Below are 22312 nucleotides of genomic sequence, written 5' to 3'. Positions count from 1 at the left end.
AGATGGTAAAGTAAGGAGGGGAAAAGAGAGATGGTAAAGTAAGGAAAGGAAAAGAGAGATGGTAAAGTAAGGAGGGGAAAAGAGAGATGGTAAAGTAAGGAAGGGAAAAGAGAGATGGTAAAGTAAGGAAAGCCGATCATCCAATCAATACAGTCTGTCACCACCAAGGTGAAGCTGTCAACTCACCAGGTTCCTGACAATCATCTCGGATCCGGTCCTGACAGCCAGATGGAGAGGGGTGAGGTTCTGTGAGTCTTGTACCCGGGAGTTGGCGTTGGCGTGCACACTCAACAAGAACAACACACTCTCAATGTCCGCCTTCTGGATGGCGGTGTGCAGGAAGTTGCGCCCACGATTGTCCACCTGTTCCGCTGCAGTCGGCTCTCGATTGAGTATCTGCTGTGCTGCCTTGTTGTTCTTGGTTGTCATGGCAGCCGAGAATGGAGTGTGACCATTCTTGTCCCTCAGTGTGAGATTGAGACTTGGGTGAGACAGGAGAAGGGAGATGATGACTGCATGTTGGTTCTCGATGGCGATGTGAACTGGACTCTTCCCTTCCGCATCCTAGAGTAACACAATTTTAGCACATTTGAACACTATGCAAGCAGGAAGATCTTCATTTTACAGGGTCCAAAAAGATAACCACAACAACAACTGTATCTTCAGAATTTCATTGGTCTCACAGAAAATTGGCTACTACAAATTATCAGAACAAGATTACACACATTTTCAGAAATAGTAATTTCAGTACTTTGGTTCTTGGAAACAAAACTTTGCAACAAGACATTTCTATATTTCACTAGTCACTCACATCACCTCAACTTAAATATTACCGGTTCTGACAAATATTAACTGGCTGTCTGTAGGTGTATTTGTTGAGCCCTGTTTTGAAGGCACTTTGAGGCAGACATGTTCATTGACAATCTGTTTGACTCACTGGCATGCCATGCTTCTCACTAAACTCAGATTGCATGAATCAATGAGAGAGGGAAATTTGTTTGTGTCTTTCAGACGTTATCCAGAAGAAAGTATTCAGCTGTCTAATACAGGAATCAATACACCTGGTCTTTCACATCATTCACTACCTAATTCCACATCAAGCATGAGTGAGTGAGTGACTTTTTGGTCTAACATGGTTTGAACAGTATTTGAGTTCTATCACAGCTTTAACTGATTGATTGTCATTCTAGAAGTTGGTGAGTCAGTAAGAAAACATACAACTTTATGGACAACAACTTCTGGTTTATTGCATATCGCCACGTTTCGGTGTAGATTCTTACACCATTATCAAGCTGGAGTGACAACAACCAAGTGATGAGAGGTATAATATATGCAGGATATGTTGTGATGTAGATTCTTACAGCGATATCAAGCTGGAGTGACTACAACCAAGTGATGAGAGGTATAATATATGCAGGATATGTTGTGATGTAGATTCTTACAGCGATATCAAGCTGGAGTGACTACAACCAAGTGATGAGAGGTATAATATATGCAGGATATGTTGTGATGTAGATTCTTACAGCGATATCAAGCTGGAGTGACTACAACCAAGTGATGAGAGGTATAATATATGTATGATATGTTGTGATGAGCAGCAGATTAACATTGATAACAGGTAATAGATAACAAGTAGCATCCAGATTATTAGAAGAAGCTAAATGTACTGTAAGAATATCAAATAGCACACATATCACACACAACATATCATGTATATACCTATACAACCACATTTTCCCCCATCGTAACGATATCAATTTCGTTCCCGAACGCCTTGTTTTCTGTCTTTTGTTTCATGACCCACTTACTTTGAAACCCATGATTAAAAACACACATCTCCCCCATGATTTAGCACAATCTGACTGGTTCCCAGATCCTGCCCTTGGCCTGTCGAGGGATGAGAACCAGGCTAGAGTTTCAAGTGTCGCTAGTGATAATGTTAATTAAACTATGTTCAGTAATACCATGCACAAAGGAATTAACACATGTAACGCATGTAACCCATGATAGACAGAAGACAGTCTTTCGATAATAATATCAATTTGGTAATAGCTAGACCAATTTTATTTACATTCCAGCACTTTTCAAGAACTGTCAAAAGAATTCCAGCACTTCCATGGTAAAATGGCAGAATCAAGCACTTTTCATCAGATAGGGTTAAATTTAAGTACTTTTCAAATCTGTGAACCCTGTTCAATATGTGTAAAGCATACAGAACAAAACTTTGTTGTAAAGAGACTCATATTAGTCCTTTGGGCAATATGCCTGTATCAGTAGTTTTGTGGCAAGTAGTTTTCATCAGTGATCTTTGACCTGACCTTGACCTACCTGACTGTTGACATCAGCATTGTGCTCCATGAGACATTGCACCACCCTCTCCAGACCCCAGGCACATGCTAAGTGCAGGGGACTCTGTCCATCTCTACAGTAACAAATAAATATCACAAATATATCAACATTGTGATTCCATGCACTGTTCAAGACAAGATACATTAGTTATTAGTTGATAGAAATTTTACATAGAACAATGTGTTTGAAAGGACAGTAGAGTTCTCATGGCCTATTTTTCATAAAAGATGCTGTTGATTGTCTCCCTTGTTGACCCTCACCTTGCCTCTTCCCCTCCGTCCCCGTTCGGACCTGCTCTCCTCGGACTGTTCTTGTCACAACCACTGGAAAACAGAAATGTAGCTGGCAGTAGAAGGACTGATTATAGTCTGTTGTTTTATGTCTCAAACTGCCTACTACATGCAGGTGCCAAGGACACAACATGCACTCATTCGTGTATTGTCTCTCCATCATATCCAAGGAGAATCAAACTCTACCTTATGTGTATACATAGTCTCAGTATACTCTAGGGTATTACACCAGAGACAACAATGTTCAAGCCATACCACAACAGCCTGTCAATAATCAATAAACATCACATTCAGTCCTGTTGGGGCACGATGACACAGCGATGACACAGCCAAGTCACAGCCTGCCACCCAATCCTGTCCTAGTCATCTCCAACAAAAAGCCTGCATGAGATACTGAGGACCTATTCTGACCCAGAATCCCACAGAGGGATCCATTATGACATAACAGTTCCCTGCCATCATCAGGCAAAGTAACCAACCTTCTGACAAGGAAACAGGCGACGGCCTCGTTGTTCTCGTCAATGGCTCGGTGCAGCAGCGTCTGGTAGCAGCTTGGTCCCGGTGACCACAGGTTCATGTCACAGTCATGCTTCACCTGGCCAAACAGTCATCAAGGAATACATACACAAGAAATTGTAGAATTTTCCTATTCTGAATATTCTATAAGTAATACATTACCACTGTTATACCGAGGCTGCTGTCTCCCACAACTGCTGCTATAGCGAAATCTACCACAGAGATCTCAATTACCTCATGCAGCACGTGCGTAGCCACCTAGCTGCCACGTGACACCCTTCACTCTTGTCTCTTGCAAATTACATTAAGTAATACGTTACCACTGTTATACCGAGGCTGACTACCACAGTAGGCGTTGGGGAGCACCTACAATCCGAATCCTGACTGCTAGCGTTCCTTCCGACCAGCGGAAGTAAACCCCAAGGCGGAAGCACTCGATGCGCATGCACCTAGCTAGGCGTTACCCTATAGGAATACCAGAGCACTGTCAAGCGCATACCATAAGGCTCAATCGTCATTGCCAAAACGATTGGTGACTCCAAACGGCCCCACTGGATAGGTATTTCATCGCCGCAGCGGATGAGAACACTGTATCCGCGTGAGCTAAATCTTAGATCAGTTTAAACAGTCGAAAGAGGGAAATTAATTTCATTCAGAGCAAGCCTACTTAACGTATGCATTAGGCGCGTGACCTAATTCCAGTATTCGTAAGCATGTATCGCAAGATTGGAATGCACGACAGACAATTAAATACATAATTGTCAAAATACAAATAAGGACAAAACACACAAAAAGCCGCCTCACCTGTTGTGTGAGTGCTCTGGATTGTAGGACCCCCACTCCTGTACCCACAGCGGTGGGAACATTGGAGACGACCCAGACTGACCACCGTGCAAGGACTGACGACTGCGGAGTTTGGAATTGCGCTGGACACACCCCCTAGATGACCGCTTGTGCCGCGATCAGCAGCCCAAGACGGTGCACCCCCTCCACGTCTTCATCAGAAACCTTTCTGAGGTAATGATTGGCAAAAACCAAGTCAGAACGCCAGTAACAACCTCGTAATATTCTGTGAACAGAGATATTCAAGTGTAGGGCAAATGTTGCCGCTAGCGCACTGATCTCGTGCAGGTTTGACCCCGCAACCGGTAACCCCCGAGACCGGTACGCCAGATTGATGACAGAACGAAGCCACAACGCAATCGAGTTGCAAGTTATGTCAACCGTGCGATTAGGGTTACACGAAATGAACAGACAGTCACGCCCTTGTCTACATTCATTCGAAGCCTTAAGATAATACTTAAGGGCCCTAACAGGACACAGCGCTCTGTCCTCAGTATCAGCAGGATGTAAGATTTCTTTGAGTCATCTTACAGTGAATTCTTTCTCCGCTTGCCCGATTCTCTGATTCTTGGCAACGAAGCCCATGAGCAGGCCCAGGCGGACCGCTCCTTCGTCACCCCTATCGAATCGTACCTTGGCAACATCGAGTGCATGAATCTCGGATACACTTGCCGCCGTGGCAAAGGAGAGGAGAAATGCTGTTTTCCAAGTCACATGCTGGAACGAAGCACTATGCAAGGGTTCATACGGAGGTTCCGAAAGTGATTTCAACACTAGGGAAAGATCCCAGGCCGGTGCCCGAAGGCGGCCCTTCTTAAGAACGTGCTGTTTGAAACCCTTGATAATACCCCGTATTACCGGCTCTTTGGAGAGACTGGTACCCATATCAACGCCCTGTACCATAGCAACGGACGAGACATAGTTGGCAATGGAACCCCCGGAGAGTTTCCGGGTCTCTCGCAAGTGAGACATGAAACGAGCAATATCCTGCACAGATACCTTATCTGGCGAATGAATGTGATGTTTACAACACCTTTTCGTGAAAATAACCCAACATGCATTATACACCTTCTGGGTAGAATCACGATGCATACTAACGTATGCCCGAGACGCCCGATGAGAAAAACCTTTACTCCTCAGACGCTCGGTGACAACTGCTCTGCATTTGGATGATGCTGACGGGTGTGAGGGTGGATCAGGAGATCCGGTCTCACAGGCAGTGGAAGTGGCGACTGCGTGACCTGGGTCAGCAAGTCAGGGTACCACGATCTGTTCAGCCACATGGGCGCGATCAGTAACATTCGACAGCGAACTCCTCAGAGCCGGCTTAGAATGAGTGGTATCAACGCCGTCGGCGGGTAAGCATAAGCATCCAAGCCCGTCCAGTCTAACGCGAGAGCATCGTGATCGATGGCCCTCGGGTCCGGGACTCGTGATACCAACAACGGGAGTTGATTGTTGAACCGTGTTGCGAACAGGTCGACCATCGTACGACCCAAACGTTCGCAAAGCCACTGAAACACTACTGGATCAGGAGATCCGGTCTCACAGGCAGTGGAAGTGGCGACTGCATGACCTGTGTCAGCAAGTCAGGGTATCACGATCTGTTCGGCCACATGGGCGCGATCAGTAACATTCGACAGCAAACTCCTCAGAGCCGGCTTAGAATGAGTGGTATCAACGCTGTCGGCGGGTAAGCATAAGCATCCAAGCCCGTCCAGTCTAACGCGAGAGCATCGTGATCGATGGCCCTCGGGTCCGGGACTCGTGATACAAACAACCATCGTACGACCCAAACGTTCGCAAAGCCACTGAAACACTACCGGAGATTGATAATCCACCCCAATTGCTCCAAGAGCCGACATGCGAAAACGAGATGGCGTGACAGGGTGTCCGTCATTCAATTTGCTACTAGCGAGTCGTCCAGGTACGCGAAGTACCGGACACCCCTCCGGTGGAGGAACCCCACTATGGGGGTGGTTAACCGGGTGAACAGCCAGGGAGCGGATGAAAGACAACCCACTCGTAGTGCCTCCCTTGAAAGACAAACCTGAGATACTTGTGATGATCTGGGTGAATCGGAACATGCAGATAAGCATCCTTCAGGTCGATCGAAGCGAGCCAGTCGGCTGGCATGATCAGTGCTTTCAGGTCCGACAAACTCAACATTCTGAACTTGGGCGGCTTGTGCAGGTAGAACTCGTTGAACGATTTCAAGTTGTGAATCATTCTGAGTTCGGCACTGTCCTTCTTGGGAACGAGAAATATCCTGGAGAAAAACTCCGGTGTTATTTCTGGTAGAGCTAACTCCCGAACTGCCCTCTTCTCCACCAACCTGCCGATGGCATCGGCGAGAAAGGGAAGATCGGTTTCCGAATAGAAACCTGCCAACGGGCAACGGTGAGTGGCGGATTCACTTTGAGATCGAGCCGATAGCCGTACCAAATCGTGATGACCACCCACGGGTCGTCGAACACTTGTTCCCAATTCTCCCAGTAAGTCAGGAGTCTGGCTCCCACTGGAGAAGAAGAGGGGGGACTGACAGGCTGCGGCAGGCGCAACTGTCCAGGGCCAAGTCACTCGGGTTCGTCTACGGGCCAACTGAAGATGACGCTGTCGGCATACGAACCCCTCCAATGAGAGTCACCTGGAGGGGCCCTTGCCGCCCTTAGACAACTTGGGCTTCCCCCAGTTCCCCTTCTTCCCGCGAAAGGGCTGCTGAGAACCCTTACCGAAGCCCTCAGAGCGGGACTTCTTCCCGGAGGATGAAAAACCCAACCCCTCAGGCCTGCAGGGCGCAGCATCCTGGGGCGCGCTCCGCTTCGGAGCGGCACCCAGGCGCCTATGCAAGGACCCCACAAGATCCAGTGTGTGCCGAGAGGCCTCGGCAGACTCAGCGGCCTGTTGTTTCTTCAGAACCCCAGGGATCTTGTTATTAAACAGGGTCCGAGCAGACCAAGGCTGCGAAAGGAGCACCTCCTGATTGGCAGCGTCCAACCCTGAGGCAACCAGATACAACTGGTGCCGGAGAGAAAATGGCACATGCCGGAAATAAAGGCCGAAGCCCCGGCAACGTACTCCAGGGAAGCATTTAAACCGAGCAAGCAGTTGTAAATGCGCTGGTCTCGGTCCGTAGGAGAACCTTCGACCAGACTGGCCGCTGCAGCCAGGTATGTGTCTCCGTGAGACATTGCCAGCATGGAGTGTCGAGCGAGGCGGTGGGGCACGGACCCCCAAACACTCCACATGGGCTTCCGCGGAAGGACCAGCCTCGGGAAAGCAAGGTCATGCACTGGGAAAGACCCTTTTCTCCACGACGGTGGAGGTAACGGGAGACCCCGACCGGTGGCAGCCTCGAAGGCCTTCTCCAAAGAAGGCTTAATCCCGCGCAGCAAGGTTGATGCCGGGAAAGCCTTGTCGGACGTCTCGTCGTACACCTCGGAGGAACCCACGGAGCCGTGGATTCCCCGCAGTATCGGCAGGGGCTTGGGCATGTCCTCGAAGAGCGGAAGCAACGGTTCGGGGGGAGGACCGGTAACCACGGCATCCGCCACCGTACCGGTGGACCCCGCGTCCGAAACCCGCGGCCACCGAAGAGGCCGGGGACGGAACAGCCAGCGGCCTATCCTGCGATAAGGCCACCAGCTTGGAGTCCACAAGTTTAGACAACAATGCGGCGGCGGAGGGCTGCCAAGGGATCCGCTGCAGCCGAGGAGGTGGTACCCGCACGGGGACCCCGACCGGACGAACCGGCCACCACAGGGGTGGAGACGGACTGGACCTACAGTCGGTAACGCTCAAACTCCGCAGGCCCCAGACCTTCGCACAGGGTGCACCCGGTGTCCCCGCAAGGAACCCTGCACCGCGGGCAACGATCGTGGGGATCCCGGGACGACAAGAACTTGCAGCAAACTCTGCAACACCGAGGAGCAGGGGTAGAGGGGGTAGAAACCGGGGACATTTCCATGTCAGACATGTTTGTTTAATTCTATGAACAAAGAACAAAACATGGTTACAACGCACACGCACCACAATGATTTACAAACGAGCATTTTCACAAGAAAATAAACGAACAATGTGAACATATAACATACACATATAACATATAGAGAAATAAGTGATGTTAACCCCCAAAACATACAAGAACAGGGGAAACATAAAACACAATGTGCATACGCGAACCCCACAAGTACAGAGAAAAAAAGGGCGGAAAAATTCTCCGTTTGGCGGGAAAATGATATCCAAGCGTATCTACCGCAACGCCCCATAAAAGCACAGTTTATTAGAGAATAAACTATAATAAATATCACCAAATATTCGAGCTTCAGCAGAGGATTACACGTCTTGCTACGCAAGCGAAGGAGACAAGAGTGAAGGGTGTCACATGGCAGCTAGGTGGCTACGCACGTGCTGCATGAGGTAATTGAGATCTCTGTGGTAGATTTCGCTATAGCAGCAGTTGTGGGAGACAACAGCCTCGGTATAACAGTGGTAACTTATTACTTAATGTAATTAGTCCTCACTTGGGCAGACACAATGCATCATGACAAGCCGCTTGAGTCTCATATTGTCTTAAAATAACATCTATGTTTAACAGCAAAAATGGTTTGAAAAAAATCATCTAAGTATCGTAATGCATATCCTGCCAGTGTCTCAACTAAGCCTCTTCGATACCTGGGATACAAAACATGGTATAACTCACTGACAGTTACAAGCAATGTTCTTCCACCAGTAATAAAAGCAATATTATGGAGGTGTCACAACGCTTATAGTCAAGACAAACCACAAATGAACTGCTAATCATCAAATATTAGCTTATGGGTTTCATTATACAAATGTTACAACATTTAAACACTGGTGTTAAAGGTTGGATTTGTATCTACCAGTCAATGGAGTTAACTGATCCAAATTGTACCGGTCAATATCCAGTAAGTACTGGGGTACATTCCCCTGTATATACTGGATATTGAAGACAATATCCAGTAGGTCTGAAGACATCTCATATTTTAAGCATATTTATTGAATATCCTGTTGACCCTAAAGATGGTAAACACAGCTTGCTCCCCCCCTCAACTCAACATGTCACTGACTCACCAGTGTTTGTGCAATATCCTCCTGTCCTGAGTCCAGAGCCTGCCACAGTGGACAATTGCCACTCTCATCGACTACGTTCATGTTGGCTTTCCGTGTACACAGGACGTCGACAACCACTGGCAGATGTCTACTGATGGCATGCTGGATCGGTGTCTGATTGTCAGGAGATCTGCCAATATACCAAGGGAGAAAATTCACGTCAACTTGTCATTCAAAGTGGGACAACGAAGTGACCATACTTGTCATCAGACCCCAGACACAACTATTGTTTCCATTTCATGGATGAGCCTGGCATAAATCTTTTTTATCCATTTTATCCTTGACGTGTTTACAAATCTCAAACACTGGTGGCACAGCCTTCTTCTTGCAATCAGAAGTGACTGCTCTAGTGATGTGGCCATTTCTGTTGATAAGTCTGAACCAGAGGAGAGGATGGAGTTGGGCCTACTGGTTCAAGAGGACCACTCAATTTGGTGGGTGTAATCCTCAGATTGAAGCCCACTAACCTCAAGTTGCCCAAGGCTCTCAAGTGCCTGACAGCTAATAAAGTCTCTATCCCTAGTGTCGTGATGAGAAATAATGCCTCCTTTTCATTTGTCTTAACCCATCTGACAACTCTGATATCAAATTTATAATGTTTTGCCTTTTTTTTTAAATAATGCAAATCTTGTTGCCATATAGTGTGGTTATGGTAGCACTGATACTCACATTGCTTCTATGTCTGCTCTATGCTCTATAAGGAACAGGGCACTGACAGTGTCTTGCTTCTCTATACACTGATGTAAGAGTGTCATCCCAGCAGAATTCTTCTCATTGATGTTTGCTCCAGCATCCAACAGCTTGGCTGCCATGTTGTGGATGCCATTCCACAGTGACAGGCCTACCACGGTCTGTCCCACTGTGTCCTTGATGTTGAAGTTTGGCATCACTTGGAGCCCAGCACTGCTTCCAGCCACCTCCGCTGGAAACACACAAACTGAACATTTGAACGTGTTCTCATCGAGATAACATACAGGGCTGAATTCACAAAGTGACCATAGCGCTAAGATGATCGCAACTATCATACTTTGACATCTTGATCTTTTTGTGGAGCAGGGCCCAGCTCATCATTTCATTTTCAAATATGGGGTGAGTGAGTGAGCAAATGGTCAAGTCAGGAGCACAAAAACCAGTGACTGAAAGCATAAGCAAAATCAATACCAACGGGACACGCAAACACACAATCAGCTCAGTCACAGAGCCACCCAATCCTCTTTAATCAGCTCTTGAGATAACTAGACCTAAAATGGGAGTGCTAGATTATCCTACTTAGGTCCTCATGTGTTTGTAAATAAATTCATGACATTTACATGATCTTGGATAAGGCCAGCCAATTATTAGAAGATGTCCTGCATTCAAACAAAAACAGAAAATACTAAAACAATTTAACACCAGGCCTAATTAAGTTATTCATTCAAGCGTGAAAAAATCATAAGAAAATACTATACACTGTGACCACCCAGTTCTGGCCTTGTGATCACTATGACTGTTGTAGGTGCTTGTAAAGTGATGTAAGATTCAGTCACCGAGCTGTTCACTATGTAGGGTTACACACCTTTATAGTCAAGGAAGACTTGTACCACCATATTGTGGTTGTTGGCCAGAGCTAGATGTAGAGGAGTTTGTTGTGCGATGGGAGGTTGTTCATCATCTATGCCAAGCATTGCCATGCTGACAGTCATGTCTCTGGGCTTTAGGGTCTGAGCATTTGGGTTAGCACCCTTCTGGAGTAGAACTCGGACCAGATCGGTGAGACCAGACTGACAAGCTATGTGCAGAGGGGTCTCTCCCTGGAAGGAAACCTCATGTTAAACAGGTAGTTGACAATGAACCTAAGGCCAGCAGTACCATGTTTACTGTTAGTTCAACAAACTATTCCAGGGCTTGGCTCACATTGTCAGAAGGGCAAAGGCTGATGTTAGGTCAAACATTTAACTCAAACATAGAGCCCTAAATAATAATTCAACATTCTCTTCTACAAAAATAGTGGAGTGAGTACTGTAGCTTACTACAATCTAAATGAAACTTTCTAAATTATAATATACACTGGCAAAAACATGTTCATTGCATCCTGACCCGACACATGTGATGACATGAAGACCTAACACCATGAAGCAGCTAACACTTTCAGTAGTCATGCCTGCTTATAGCAGGGGAATCCCGCCTCGTTCTGGTTCTACAGCGTGTATGAAGAATGTAATTTGATACCAGGCTGAAACACCACTGATCAACAAGAAAGTGGTGTCATTAGAAATATCTAATTAACTTAGAAGTTAAAATAAAAGAAGCCCTTACTTTTTCACATATGAATTCATCATAGGTCCACTTCCAATTACAAGTAATTATCATGATATAATGATACAGCCTGGCTCCAGTAAACGGTCCAAAAGTAATATGTTCACACTTCCGGTTGTAAAGTTTTTCCCTGTAGTTCAATATCAGGATCTTTTTATCTCAAACCATATAAAGCACTATTCTACATTCTGTATTGGTTGTTGGTGTATTTGGAAAAGAGTCAATCACAGAAAAAGGTGGTGCTTTAGTATAGTGTAGCAAACTGGTTGGTTAAAGAGCATCACCCTTTCTGAATCATTTCATTCAGAAATAGCTGGTTCTGGAATTCACTTTGTGTGTTTACACTTTATCACTGATATCTGTGATTATGGTGAAAGACCTGTCACCCTATGTCAAATATATCGTCATTGTTTTGTGTAAATATAATGATATCATCTATTCAAATGGACAGTTCTTCATTAGGGGTAAACGATGTGACTGGAGGGTCACATACTTCTTGTCCAGGATCTTTCTATCTCACAAGTGCTAAAAACAAACTGTCATTACTACAGTCTTCTGGGATAATTAAGTAAACAATTTATTAAATTGTATTGGCACTTGTATCCTGTGCAAAGGAAGAAAAACATTCAGAAGCCACTAGTTGATTCTGCCCCCATAATGAAGTGTTTAGGTCACGTGACCAAACCAAGACGCCAGATTGGTTGGAAATGGAAAACTGTTGTCTGCTCCAAATTGCCGTACATTTTTAGACTTATATTTCAAGGTAATACCAGGGAGATACTTCTTTTCATTGTTTCTTGATTGGATTAAGAAAGTGATATATTTTTAAACATACAGATATGAAATTATCATCTGTATACACAGTTTGCATTGTACTCCTCGTCTTCCAAATGTGGCATAATATCTATACATGTGCAGATACAGAATGTATAGTTTCAAAAGGTACTGACACGACATTAGGCTATGAATGGAATGATTTTAACACATATTTTGATGGAGACTACTTAAACATTCCTAATGAAGAGTAACAACTATTGTCCAGCGATAATGGAGAGGAATTTGATAACAATAATGGAAAATTTTGCCCTGGTGGAGGTTCGTTCACGGTTGGACTATCTTGTTGACACAACTAAATATATTACATGTATTCTCTTAATAGATACACATGTCAATGGAATTTTCTGACTTAAATTAAAAATGGGGCTCAACACTATCATGATTTTTTTATCACGATATGGCAAACACATCAACATGATAATGATCCTCAGTTAATAACATATATTTCCTCTTTAATCACAGAATTCATGCCTGTTGAAATTAATGGAACTGTAACATAATAACATCTGTGTAAATGCATGAAAACAATATCTGTGATGTTGACAGTTTGTAAACGTTGTATCATATTGTTGTTAATACATAGTATCCTTGTGTATTTTTTAGCACAATTAACAAATGTAACATAAACATTATGATTTTCCTGACAATCAGTCACTTACATAACAGTTTGATTCTATCTGTGATAATAACATTTCAAAGATACTGAAGTATATCGTTTTGTGTTATTCTTTGACAATTATACTAACACAAATATTACTGCAGACATAGCAGGACACCATGTTTGTGTGTTACTCTCTGCCTTCCTGGGGCGGTTGAACTAGATGTCATCGAAGCGAGTGCTTATATCTTATGGGCCAGTTTCAGATATCACATTTCGCATTCTCAAAGCGAGGCCATTAAAACACGGGAAAATGAAGAAAATGGGGAATACCCTGCTCAAAGTGTAGACTGAAGACTGAAAGTAGCTTCATGACAAAACCGTTGCTATGGAAATCAAACAAAATTATCTAGCATTTATCTAGTGAAATTTCCCCAAATGGAATAAAACAAATTCCCACTGTGTTAAATTTGCAAACTTGTTTTTAATTGTTAACAGGACCATTGGAGAGGAAATGGCTTCATTAGCCTTACATTAGCCTTGACAGACCTCCAAATACAGTCAAGTCCCGTTAATCCAACATGGTTGGTTGCATATGATTATGTCGTATAAACGAAATTAAGTAGTGATCGAAAATCAGACTACTAAACAATAGTAAACGATACACATAATAAAAAAATGAAAAATGATATATTCATATTGTTATGTTACATTGTTAGCAGAATATGTTTTCTAATCGTGCAATCTCTAAAGCTTAATACAAAACAACTGTTACTGACTGCATGACTTATTCGAAATACTTTAAAAAGCATAGTCTGGAATGGAAGTCGCCAGTTTGAAAGCTAAAGAAAGCTGCTTTCTTAGTGGCTAACGTTGACTTCCTGTTAGTCATTTCATTGGTCGGTTATAGTTCGCGAAAGGTTGTTGTGACGTGACCTCTAATGAGATGTCCTCGGCCATCACGAGAACTTGTATCTGATTTTAATGAGATTGAGGTAATCTAAGCATGTGATTAATCACTGTGTCGGTTTGACGAGACCGATTAATGAGTGATTTCGGTAATTCGTTCCAAATTAGATGTGTCGGAGTCGGAGTGCGAGACTGTCGGACTAATGAGTCTAAATAGCACTGACTTAATCAGTTCCATCATTAGTTGGATAAAGCTGATTGTTGGATTAACGAGTGTCGGATTAATGAGACTTGACTGTACTTTGTGTCAGCCTGATTAGTTAAAACTCCCTGATCATCACATGCAAAAACTATATCTTAAATTGTCTGTGTGAAATGTGTGACACGATGTGTGACAGATCAACGTGAGTTTATGAAAGTCTTACCTTATTATTGGCGTGACTAACGCTGGCTTTGTGTGTGGCCAGGAAGATCCCGGCGGCCTGGTTGCCGTCCCTGGCTGCCAGATGGAGCAGGCTGTCCCCAGAGTCGGGTTCGATGGCGTCGGGGGAACTCCCAGCCTTCAAAAGCTGGGCAGCAAAACTCTCTTCACCATACGTCTTTGTCACATCACCTGAGGAGTCCCGTGGCTGAAGGAACATTAAAGGCCTTTAGATAATAAAGTAGTAAAATCTAAATATTTATTACATTTGGATACTTATACTGCATTACTACCTTAATACTTCTAATGCTGTTCTTTTGAATTAGGAGACGGAGCTGTTTGAGGTCCTGGCTACAGAAATGGTGTTCCAACCAGTTGTGTGGCTTCCTTCCTCCCACAGCTACTACAGGACCGGAACACCACATCACTGCTAGTAACAACATCTCTAGAACTTCGTGGGGAGGTAGCAAAGCGATGGGAGGTCTCTGTAGATGTAGTAATGCAGGATAAGTATCCAAATGTAAAAAAGTATTTTGATTTTACAAAAAAAATTATCTTATCCAGCATTACGACTTGAATGCATCCTTATCAGACGGAACGGAGGGGGTCATACCTTTCAGATGGAATTATGATAGACCCTCCAACCCGTCTGGGTAACCAGATAGCATCCGGGGCAGGAAAAACAGAAACCATAGACCTTCCTGTCTGATAGAGCCACACAAAGTAGAGTATGAGGTGTGAAATCCAGTCATTGAAAACAGGAAAAGTAGAAAAGGGTGTCAGCCAAGTTCTGAATTCCGATTCATGCAGCTGGTATATGCGGAAACATGAAACATACTCTGGGGTAATTACTCCGTGAGAGCCACTTTGTCAGGTTCGGAGAGTATGTCTGCCAGGATTTTGTGACAACTGGGGATGTGCAGGACGATGAACCTCATGTGTAGTCCAAAAACTGGAAGAACCCGAAGGTCGGAGGCAGTAGGGAGATGAGGAGTCCCCTGGTTGCGAAGACACCAGACGACTGTGATGTTGTGGATATGGCGAGCACTTGGTGCTCTAGGTGGGACTGCCAGTGAGTCACGGCCAGGATGAGTGCTTCGAGTTCCAAATTGTTTATGTGCCACCGAAGCTCATTGTTTGACCACAGTCCAGAGGCAGCCTGGTCCACAAGATCTGCCCCCCAACCCTGTCATGAGGCATCAACAAACAGGTGGAGTGAAGGCTTGAGCGCTGTCAAGGGCGCACCACTGCAGACATTCGATCTCACTGTGAAGCAACAAAGGTACGGGAGGAGGTGAGTCCCATAGTAATCCTTGGATTCTGCCGACGAATAAATGGGGCCAGAAACTACAGTAATGTACGTAGTTGGTCTCAGTTGGTCTCTGGCTGTCAGATCTTGAGCTGAGAAGGCCCATTACTACCTGCCATTGACACAGGGTGCTGTATTTTGTGCCACCTGTCGTACGAAACCGGCTATGAACTTGAACACTGGGGAATAAAAACCTGGATGTGCCACTGGATCAGGAACAATCTCGACCGCCTGCTTGAGTACTAGAAACTGAATGGTCTGGAGCAAGAGCTGAGCCTGACGAGGCGGTGAGAGAGAACTAATATCCCTGACGAATGATGATGATGACAAGTGGATCATGGAGAATTGTCCAACAGGCCCAAAACCTGCCCAATCTGCCACCTACTGGTGTGTCTATGCCTGGGATGACTAGGGATGGGAAATACGAGGCGTCAGGCGCCAGGGCGTCAGCACCTGCCTCTGCGGTCACCACCCCTGTTGGCGTTGGCGCTATGCAGGGTTGTTAATTGCCTTGTGACTTTGTACGGTCTTGACGTTTGCGACGAAAGGAAGAAGAAGCCTGAGGGGAAACCTTAACAGAAGTGCACATAGGCTGATAATTGCCTGTTTGAGCTGGTTTAAATTTGGACTAATTGTAGACATGCTCCAAAGCTTTAAGTTTCGTTGCATCCGGGGCAAAGCTGAAGTAACTGTAGACACTGTAGCTGTAGTTTTCAGAAATAGAGCCATTGAATAGCGAGGATGCACTCCAGGGCTGATGTAGAAGTTGCCTATTTAACTCAGGAAATGATTACATAAATTGTCGATTTGATGTTGTTGAAATTACATCACAGTAATCGACTTGATGATCGGCTTGATTAGGATTGTCTTCAGTAAGATCTTGATCAATGGCTCTGTCTGATGAGGCCAAGACACATAAGGGCTTGAGTGAACGGTGAATTTCAACAAATGAGAGCCAGGTATTGGGCATACGCAGAGCGGTTGGCGTAAGCATGGGATCAAGTAGATCAACATTTGGACCCGGGGAGGGGTTGACTAAGGACTACCGGTCCGCCATCCAGTCCCAGGTGCATGTCAACTCCAACGCAGTCTACTCGACGAAGAGTCCAAATGATAGTCACACTATCGACAAAGCAGGGAATGACTATGGGACCTACATCTGGAGTGAGAGGATCAGGAAGTATGACGCGGGAGAGATAGAGCCACAGCTATGAGACCGACGAGGTGCAGCGGTGTCATCTAAAGGAGCCAAGGACAGACTAGAGGCTGCGTAAGGTAGCGGAGATGCGTAGGCTGGGCTGGCAGCACCCAGATGCACCATAGATGCTGGAGGTATACTGATTGATGGTTGAAAGCCTGGAGGTGCCATGGGCACAGATGGTGCTATGGGCACCAATGGTGCTATGGGCGGTGATGGCACTGGAGTAGTCAATAATGTCATGATAGCCGGAAGCGCCAGTATAGGTATGGTGAAAACTGGAGGTGCCGCAGGCGGCAGAGGAGACGCCTGAACCACAGAAGATGGGTACATGGATTGAATCCAATAAACCAAGGCAGGATCCAAATACAGTGTAGGGAACGAGTCGAAACCGGGAGGCATAAGAGGCAGCAGCACTGGGCAAGCTGGCGCTGATGACAAAAAAGTGATCATAGACGCAGACACGGGGGGCATGAATGCAATAGAGGACAGTGGGGAGGAGAGGCACTGCTCCATTAGTGATGATTGCAGCATAGTTGGGGATAATAGTGTCTCAGTGTTGACTTGATCGGCTAAGTGTCCCTGTGGTTGGCCATCTGGGGATGGCTGTGGGCACATTGTGTGTGTCATTTTCTCAAAACCCTGAGGTGTACAACAAAGTCACCAGGGGATGGATCGCGGCAAAACTCACACAGCAAAAATAAGGAACAAGGAACTGTACAATCAGTGCATCGGGTGTGTGGATCCTTGGCTGATTTATTGCTCTGACACCTAATTTCAAAGAAATAGACGAATGTTGCAAGCAGAATAGACACTCGTCAACAAACAAGGACGGGCATTTGAGAAATTACAATATAAAGAGTACAATTATACACTCCAGGTTCAGAACAGAAAAATTATTTAGCACATAAACAAAAGCTACGATAGACATATTGAATTATCGAAGGACAAGACATGGTTCAACGTGGCAAAACAAGATGAAGGATGGTACAACACATGTGCGAAGTAAGCGCAGAAAAGACCCCAAGTCAGGCATAATTACGTAAGCCTGAAAAGACCACCCTAGTACACCAGACTATAACATATGCAATTGAGAACTTATTGGTTATCAAAGGATAAGCAAAAGGATAGGCAAAGAATGCTATCTGGTTCTTCAAACTGGGGAGTTTTAGTCTCAAACGTCCGATGACTAGCAGTGATGTGGTTATACATAACATCGCCACTTCCGGTTACATGGTAGCTGTGGGAGGGAGGAAGCCACACAACTAGTTGGAACTACAACTTCTGCAGCCAGGACCTCTCACAGCTCCGTCTCCTATGTCAAAACAACAGCAGTAGAAGCATTAAGTTAGTAATGCAGAATAAGATAAAATGTTCAGTTAGTCTTTGCCTGGCCTTTCAAACCTTTCATTAACAGCAGATATGAATTTGTTTTTGGTTATATCGCAATGTAATATCTGTTGAAATAGTAACATCCAATTGAGGACCATCTGGTGTTGTTCACAATCATATAGTAATATCTTTGATGAAAATACGCTAAGCAGAAACAAACAAGATAATGAAGAAAATGGCCTCAGTAGTTATTTGTACAGTGTCATAAGAACAGATCTACCAGTGACCACACCTGCTGAAGAGCAAGCCAGAGAGCTGTGTGGCCATCAGTGTTCTTGATCTCAAGATCTAGTTTCCCTTGCTTCAGAAGGACTTGAAATACTGGCACATTCTTGCAAAATATTGCACTGTGTAGACATGTACTGAAAAAATAACAATTGACTTGCATTTAGTAGTTGGTACAACATAAAGACACAATGGACAACAACTTCTTATTGTTTGTCTAACCTGATGAAGGGCAGGAAGTAGTCAAGAAACAACAAAATTAGGCAGGCCAGGACAGAAAACACCATTTAGAGTCAACGCAGAATCATCCCCTTCACCCCAATATCCTCAAACCTGCCATAATCGTAACATACCATGTATTTTCTGTCTGAATATTTTACTTCCAAGCCTTGACCATAATCAAGGCAACTACTTAATATACAACAACTTTCTGAGACTGATGATTGTACAAGTACAAGTACAACAGAAACTAGTAATGGATGATGCAACTTTGCTTAACAATAGCCTCAGAGATGACCTTGACCTTTGATATACATTTTTTGCCGTAAGATGACTATGAGTTGCATGCACATGTACAGTTTCACACCTGTAGACATGGCAGAGGTAACCACGCCACACAAGCTGATAATGATATAACCAAGACTGTAGATTAATCCTAACCCAAACCTTGTAAAAGCAGGACCCCATCCTAAAGAGGACATATACCAAGTTTAATGATTAATGCATGAATACTCTCATCACCTGCATCACCTGGACCTTTGAATGACATTTGCTAAAGGAATTCCCCAGCGCAATTTGGAAGAAGTCCATGGAAGAATATTATCTAATGTCAATCATCTTTGTGTAGCAGTAGTACTGGTAGGCCTTACAAAGGTTACAAGCGGTAGCAGCCAAATTCAACAAAACCTTTTTTCATGGAGCTGCTAAATATGCAAATGAATTAAATCAATAATCATGAATAACAAACAGCAACATTGTATCTTCATGCATGAATACACTGCATATGATGTATGACAGTTTTAACCAGTCTGAATGAGAACATGGTGAAGTCGATGTGATATACCAATCATCAAAAGCATGCTCAATCTAGGTCACTGGAGAACAATATTTCTTGCGTATATTTTTATTTTACCTTCATGCCAGCCAAATCAATGTTGCAATTTAACACGTTCTTGTTCAACAAACAAGTTTCATTCAGCAGAATAAACACTTATTCCATTTGAACTTTTCATTTTGGAGGATCAGTATGTACAAAACATTTTTTATTAATATGCATAAAATATATGTGTATAAAAAATTTTTTTTAGAAAAGAGCATTGAATACTTCCACTTCACACATTAGTTTTCCTTTTTTCTGAAATCAGTATATGAACTACCTCCCCGCTGTATCCTGCGCGCTGACATCTGCCCCATTGTCCAGCAGCAGTTGAGCGGTGCGTGCCATGCCAGCCATGGTGTCGGGGCTGGTGACGTCGGGGTTGAAGCAAGCGGCCATGTGGAGAGGAGTCTCCTTGTCTAGGTGAGTTGTCAGGTTGACATCAGCACTGTTCGTGATCAAAAACCTTGCAGAAAACTCATCTCCTAAATTTTGGAAAGGAATAGATTAATAACTCAAAGGGACATTTTCCCATTTGTAATCATCACTGCAGTTTTTGCCATTCTTAAAAACAGAACAAATCCATCTATCCCATATATAAACACAATTTATACAGATGTTGGAGGGGTCACAGAAAAAGAAGAGCACCTACCCAAAATGCAATTGGAATACAATATTTCATTTAGTCCTAACATTATTTTCATTATGATAAATGTAATGATTTCACTGAACTAACATTGGGAAAAAAGATACCTCTTTTTATAGCTTTGTGAAGAAGACATTTTCCAGAGTTATCTTTCTTGTTGACGTCTGCTTTGTGTCCAACCAGCGTCTGTGCAATTCCTTCCTGCTTGGTCTGCAGTGCAAGGTCTAACGATACATCCCCTCGATTGTCTACTTCATTCAGCTTGACGGACAGCTGAAAAAGACAGAACACACTCCAACCTGGAAGTCACTTAGCAAACAGTCAGTGCATGGCAGTTTAAACTAGTCAAGTCTGGATAAGGTAAACCAGTGGTTGATTACATGAACAACAATTCATCCTATCCTGGAATGGTGACAGAATCAGCCAGGTCTAATCGAATCCTCATTGTGTCAGTTCTTGTGGTAAGAATGGTGTGCCATGGACCTATTCTCACCGAGAAAAAGTCCATGGAAAAGGATAACTTGAAACATAAGCTTGAAATGTTGAAAATGTTGAGGATAATTTCAAAAGGTCAGTTTGTCACACGATAAAAAAAATGACCACAATATCATTACCACGTATGAATCAGCCAGGAAAAGTTTAGGTTATTTTACTTATCTGTACAATATTCTACTGTCTTTTGGGTCATAGGATGTGAAACCCTGTGTACCCAACACAAACTGTTTCCACGACAACCTCAACTGTTTTCAGGACAAAGTGTTGACCAATGGATTCATTTCACTTTCACAACAAGCCTAGGTTACAGGAGAACAATTCTAGCCTGGAATACCTAGCTTATGAATCAAGGTTTATATCCATTTTCATGTGATCAATTCTTAAACTAAGGGGTTAGACTATCCGGGGAAAAAAAGTAATAGAAACAGCCTCTTCTGCTAACCTGGGCATCATATTCTATAAGATAGAGAAATACAACATCTTCTCGCTGTGCTCGGATGGCCGTGTGAAGGGGATACTCTGTCTTCGTCTTGAACATCTTATACAGCAGTGCTGCAGGCATGTAAACGAAATCTTCACTTGTGAAGTCATTCTGAAAACAAATCACTCATATTGGATGCAGAGACATTGTCAAGACCTCAACATGAATGATCATTACATAAAATTAATTTTACGATTTGCCACCATAGCTTTGTGAGGGAAGCGACATCACCATCTCCATTATCAGGAACACCCCACGGACTACTTCCCTCCAAACTAGGCTAATGTTGTCATGGGTCAAGAGGACACACCCTAATAAAGCCTAATGTATTTAATACACCAGACAGAGAAGAATGCAGAGAAATGGAACTTTAAACATACACAGAACATCTGTTCAACAGTGTCATATGTACTAGATTCAACACAAAGATTGATTATCATGACACCCTGCTGTTTTGAAAATGAAATAAAATTAAACTTGCTAGCCATAAAAATGAAATTGCTGTCCAGGTAAAAGATAAGAGTTGATGTTCTGCTTATCAAGTGACTGCATACCCAGTGGTTAGAGATGAGTTCCGAGCAGTGTTTCTTCAACACCTCTGCCCCCATCTCCTCAGCCGTCTGGTAGAACTTGATGCAGTTCTTCATATTCACAAATGACATCAAGCCATTTTCACACCTGCAACACACGGTATGAAAATATCAGACAAATATCTCCTCTGGCATCAGTAGTAGATGAGGCAATTACTGCCTTATTACAAAATATATAACTACAATGTACAAAATAAATCAAAATCCAAATAAAGCCCATGCAATCTAGACTTGAAGGGAAGCTGTATGAACCACTGTTCAAGGTATCAACAGGATATATAACTTTTGAAAAGGGAAGCTGCATGAGCCACTGTTCAGGTATCAACAGGATATATAACGTGTGGCTGAGGAAGCTGTATGAACCACTGTTCAAGGTATCAACAGGATATATAACTTTTGAAAAGGGAAGCTGTATGAACCACTGTTCAGGTATCAACAGGATATATATAACGTGTGGCTGAGGAAGCTGTATGAACCACTGTTCAAGGTATCAACAGGATATATAACTTTTGAAAAGGGAAGCTGTATGGGCCACTGTTCAGGTATCAACAGGATATATAACTTTTGAAAGAAGAAGTTGTATGAACCACTGTTCAAGGTATCAACAGGATATATAACTTTTGAAAAGGGAAGCTGTATGGGCCACTGTTCAGGTATCAACAGGATATATATAACGTGTGGCTGAGGAA

General features: G+C 43.8%; 1 protein-coding gene across 1 annotated transcript in view; it reads right to left on the bottom strand.

The window, feature by feature from the left end:
• LOC139456442 (rabankyrin-5-like) overlaps positions 1–22312 on the bottom strand; it is a 52377-nt gene that overhangs the window by 17630 nt on the left and 12435 nt on the right. The window contains exons 4-16 of the mRNA XM_071238154.1: positions 21588–21711; positions 20995–21144; positions 20165–20330; positions 19692–19896; positions 18323–18452; positions 14196–14399; positions 10687–10921; positions 9801–10053; positions 9093–9261; positions 3119–3234; positions 2610–2672; positions 2329–2422; positions 187–564 (exon numbers count right to left, since the gene is read on the bottom strand). Coding sequence (XP_071094255.1) covers positions 187–564; positions 2329–2422; positions 2610–2672; positions 3119–3234; positions 9093–9261; positions 9801–10053; positions 10687–10921; positions 14196–14399; positions 18323–18452; positions 19692–19896; positions 20165–20330; positions 20995–21144; positions 21588–21711 — 2287 coding nt within the window. The remainder of the gene's footprint in view (positions 1–186; positions 565–2328; positions 2423–2609; positions 2673–3118; positions 3235–9092; positions 9262–9800; positions 10054–10686; positions 10922–14195; positions 14400–18322; positions 18453–19691; positions 19897–20164; positions 20331–20994; positions 21145–21587; positions 21712–22312) is intronic.

The sequence above is a fragment of the Haliotis cracherodii genome, unplaced genomic scaffold (genome assembly GCF_022045235.1).
Source record: "Haliotis cracherodii isolate W230 unplaced genomic scaffold, xgHalCrac1.p SCAF_11, whole genome shotgun sequence".
Lineage (NCBI taxonomy): Eukaryota > Metazoa > Mollusca > Gastropoda > Lepetellida > Haliotidae > Haliotis > Haliotis cracherodii.
Note: the sequence above shows the minus strand (reverse complement) of the source record. Positions and strands in the feature narration are given on the sequence as shown.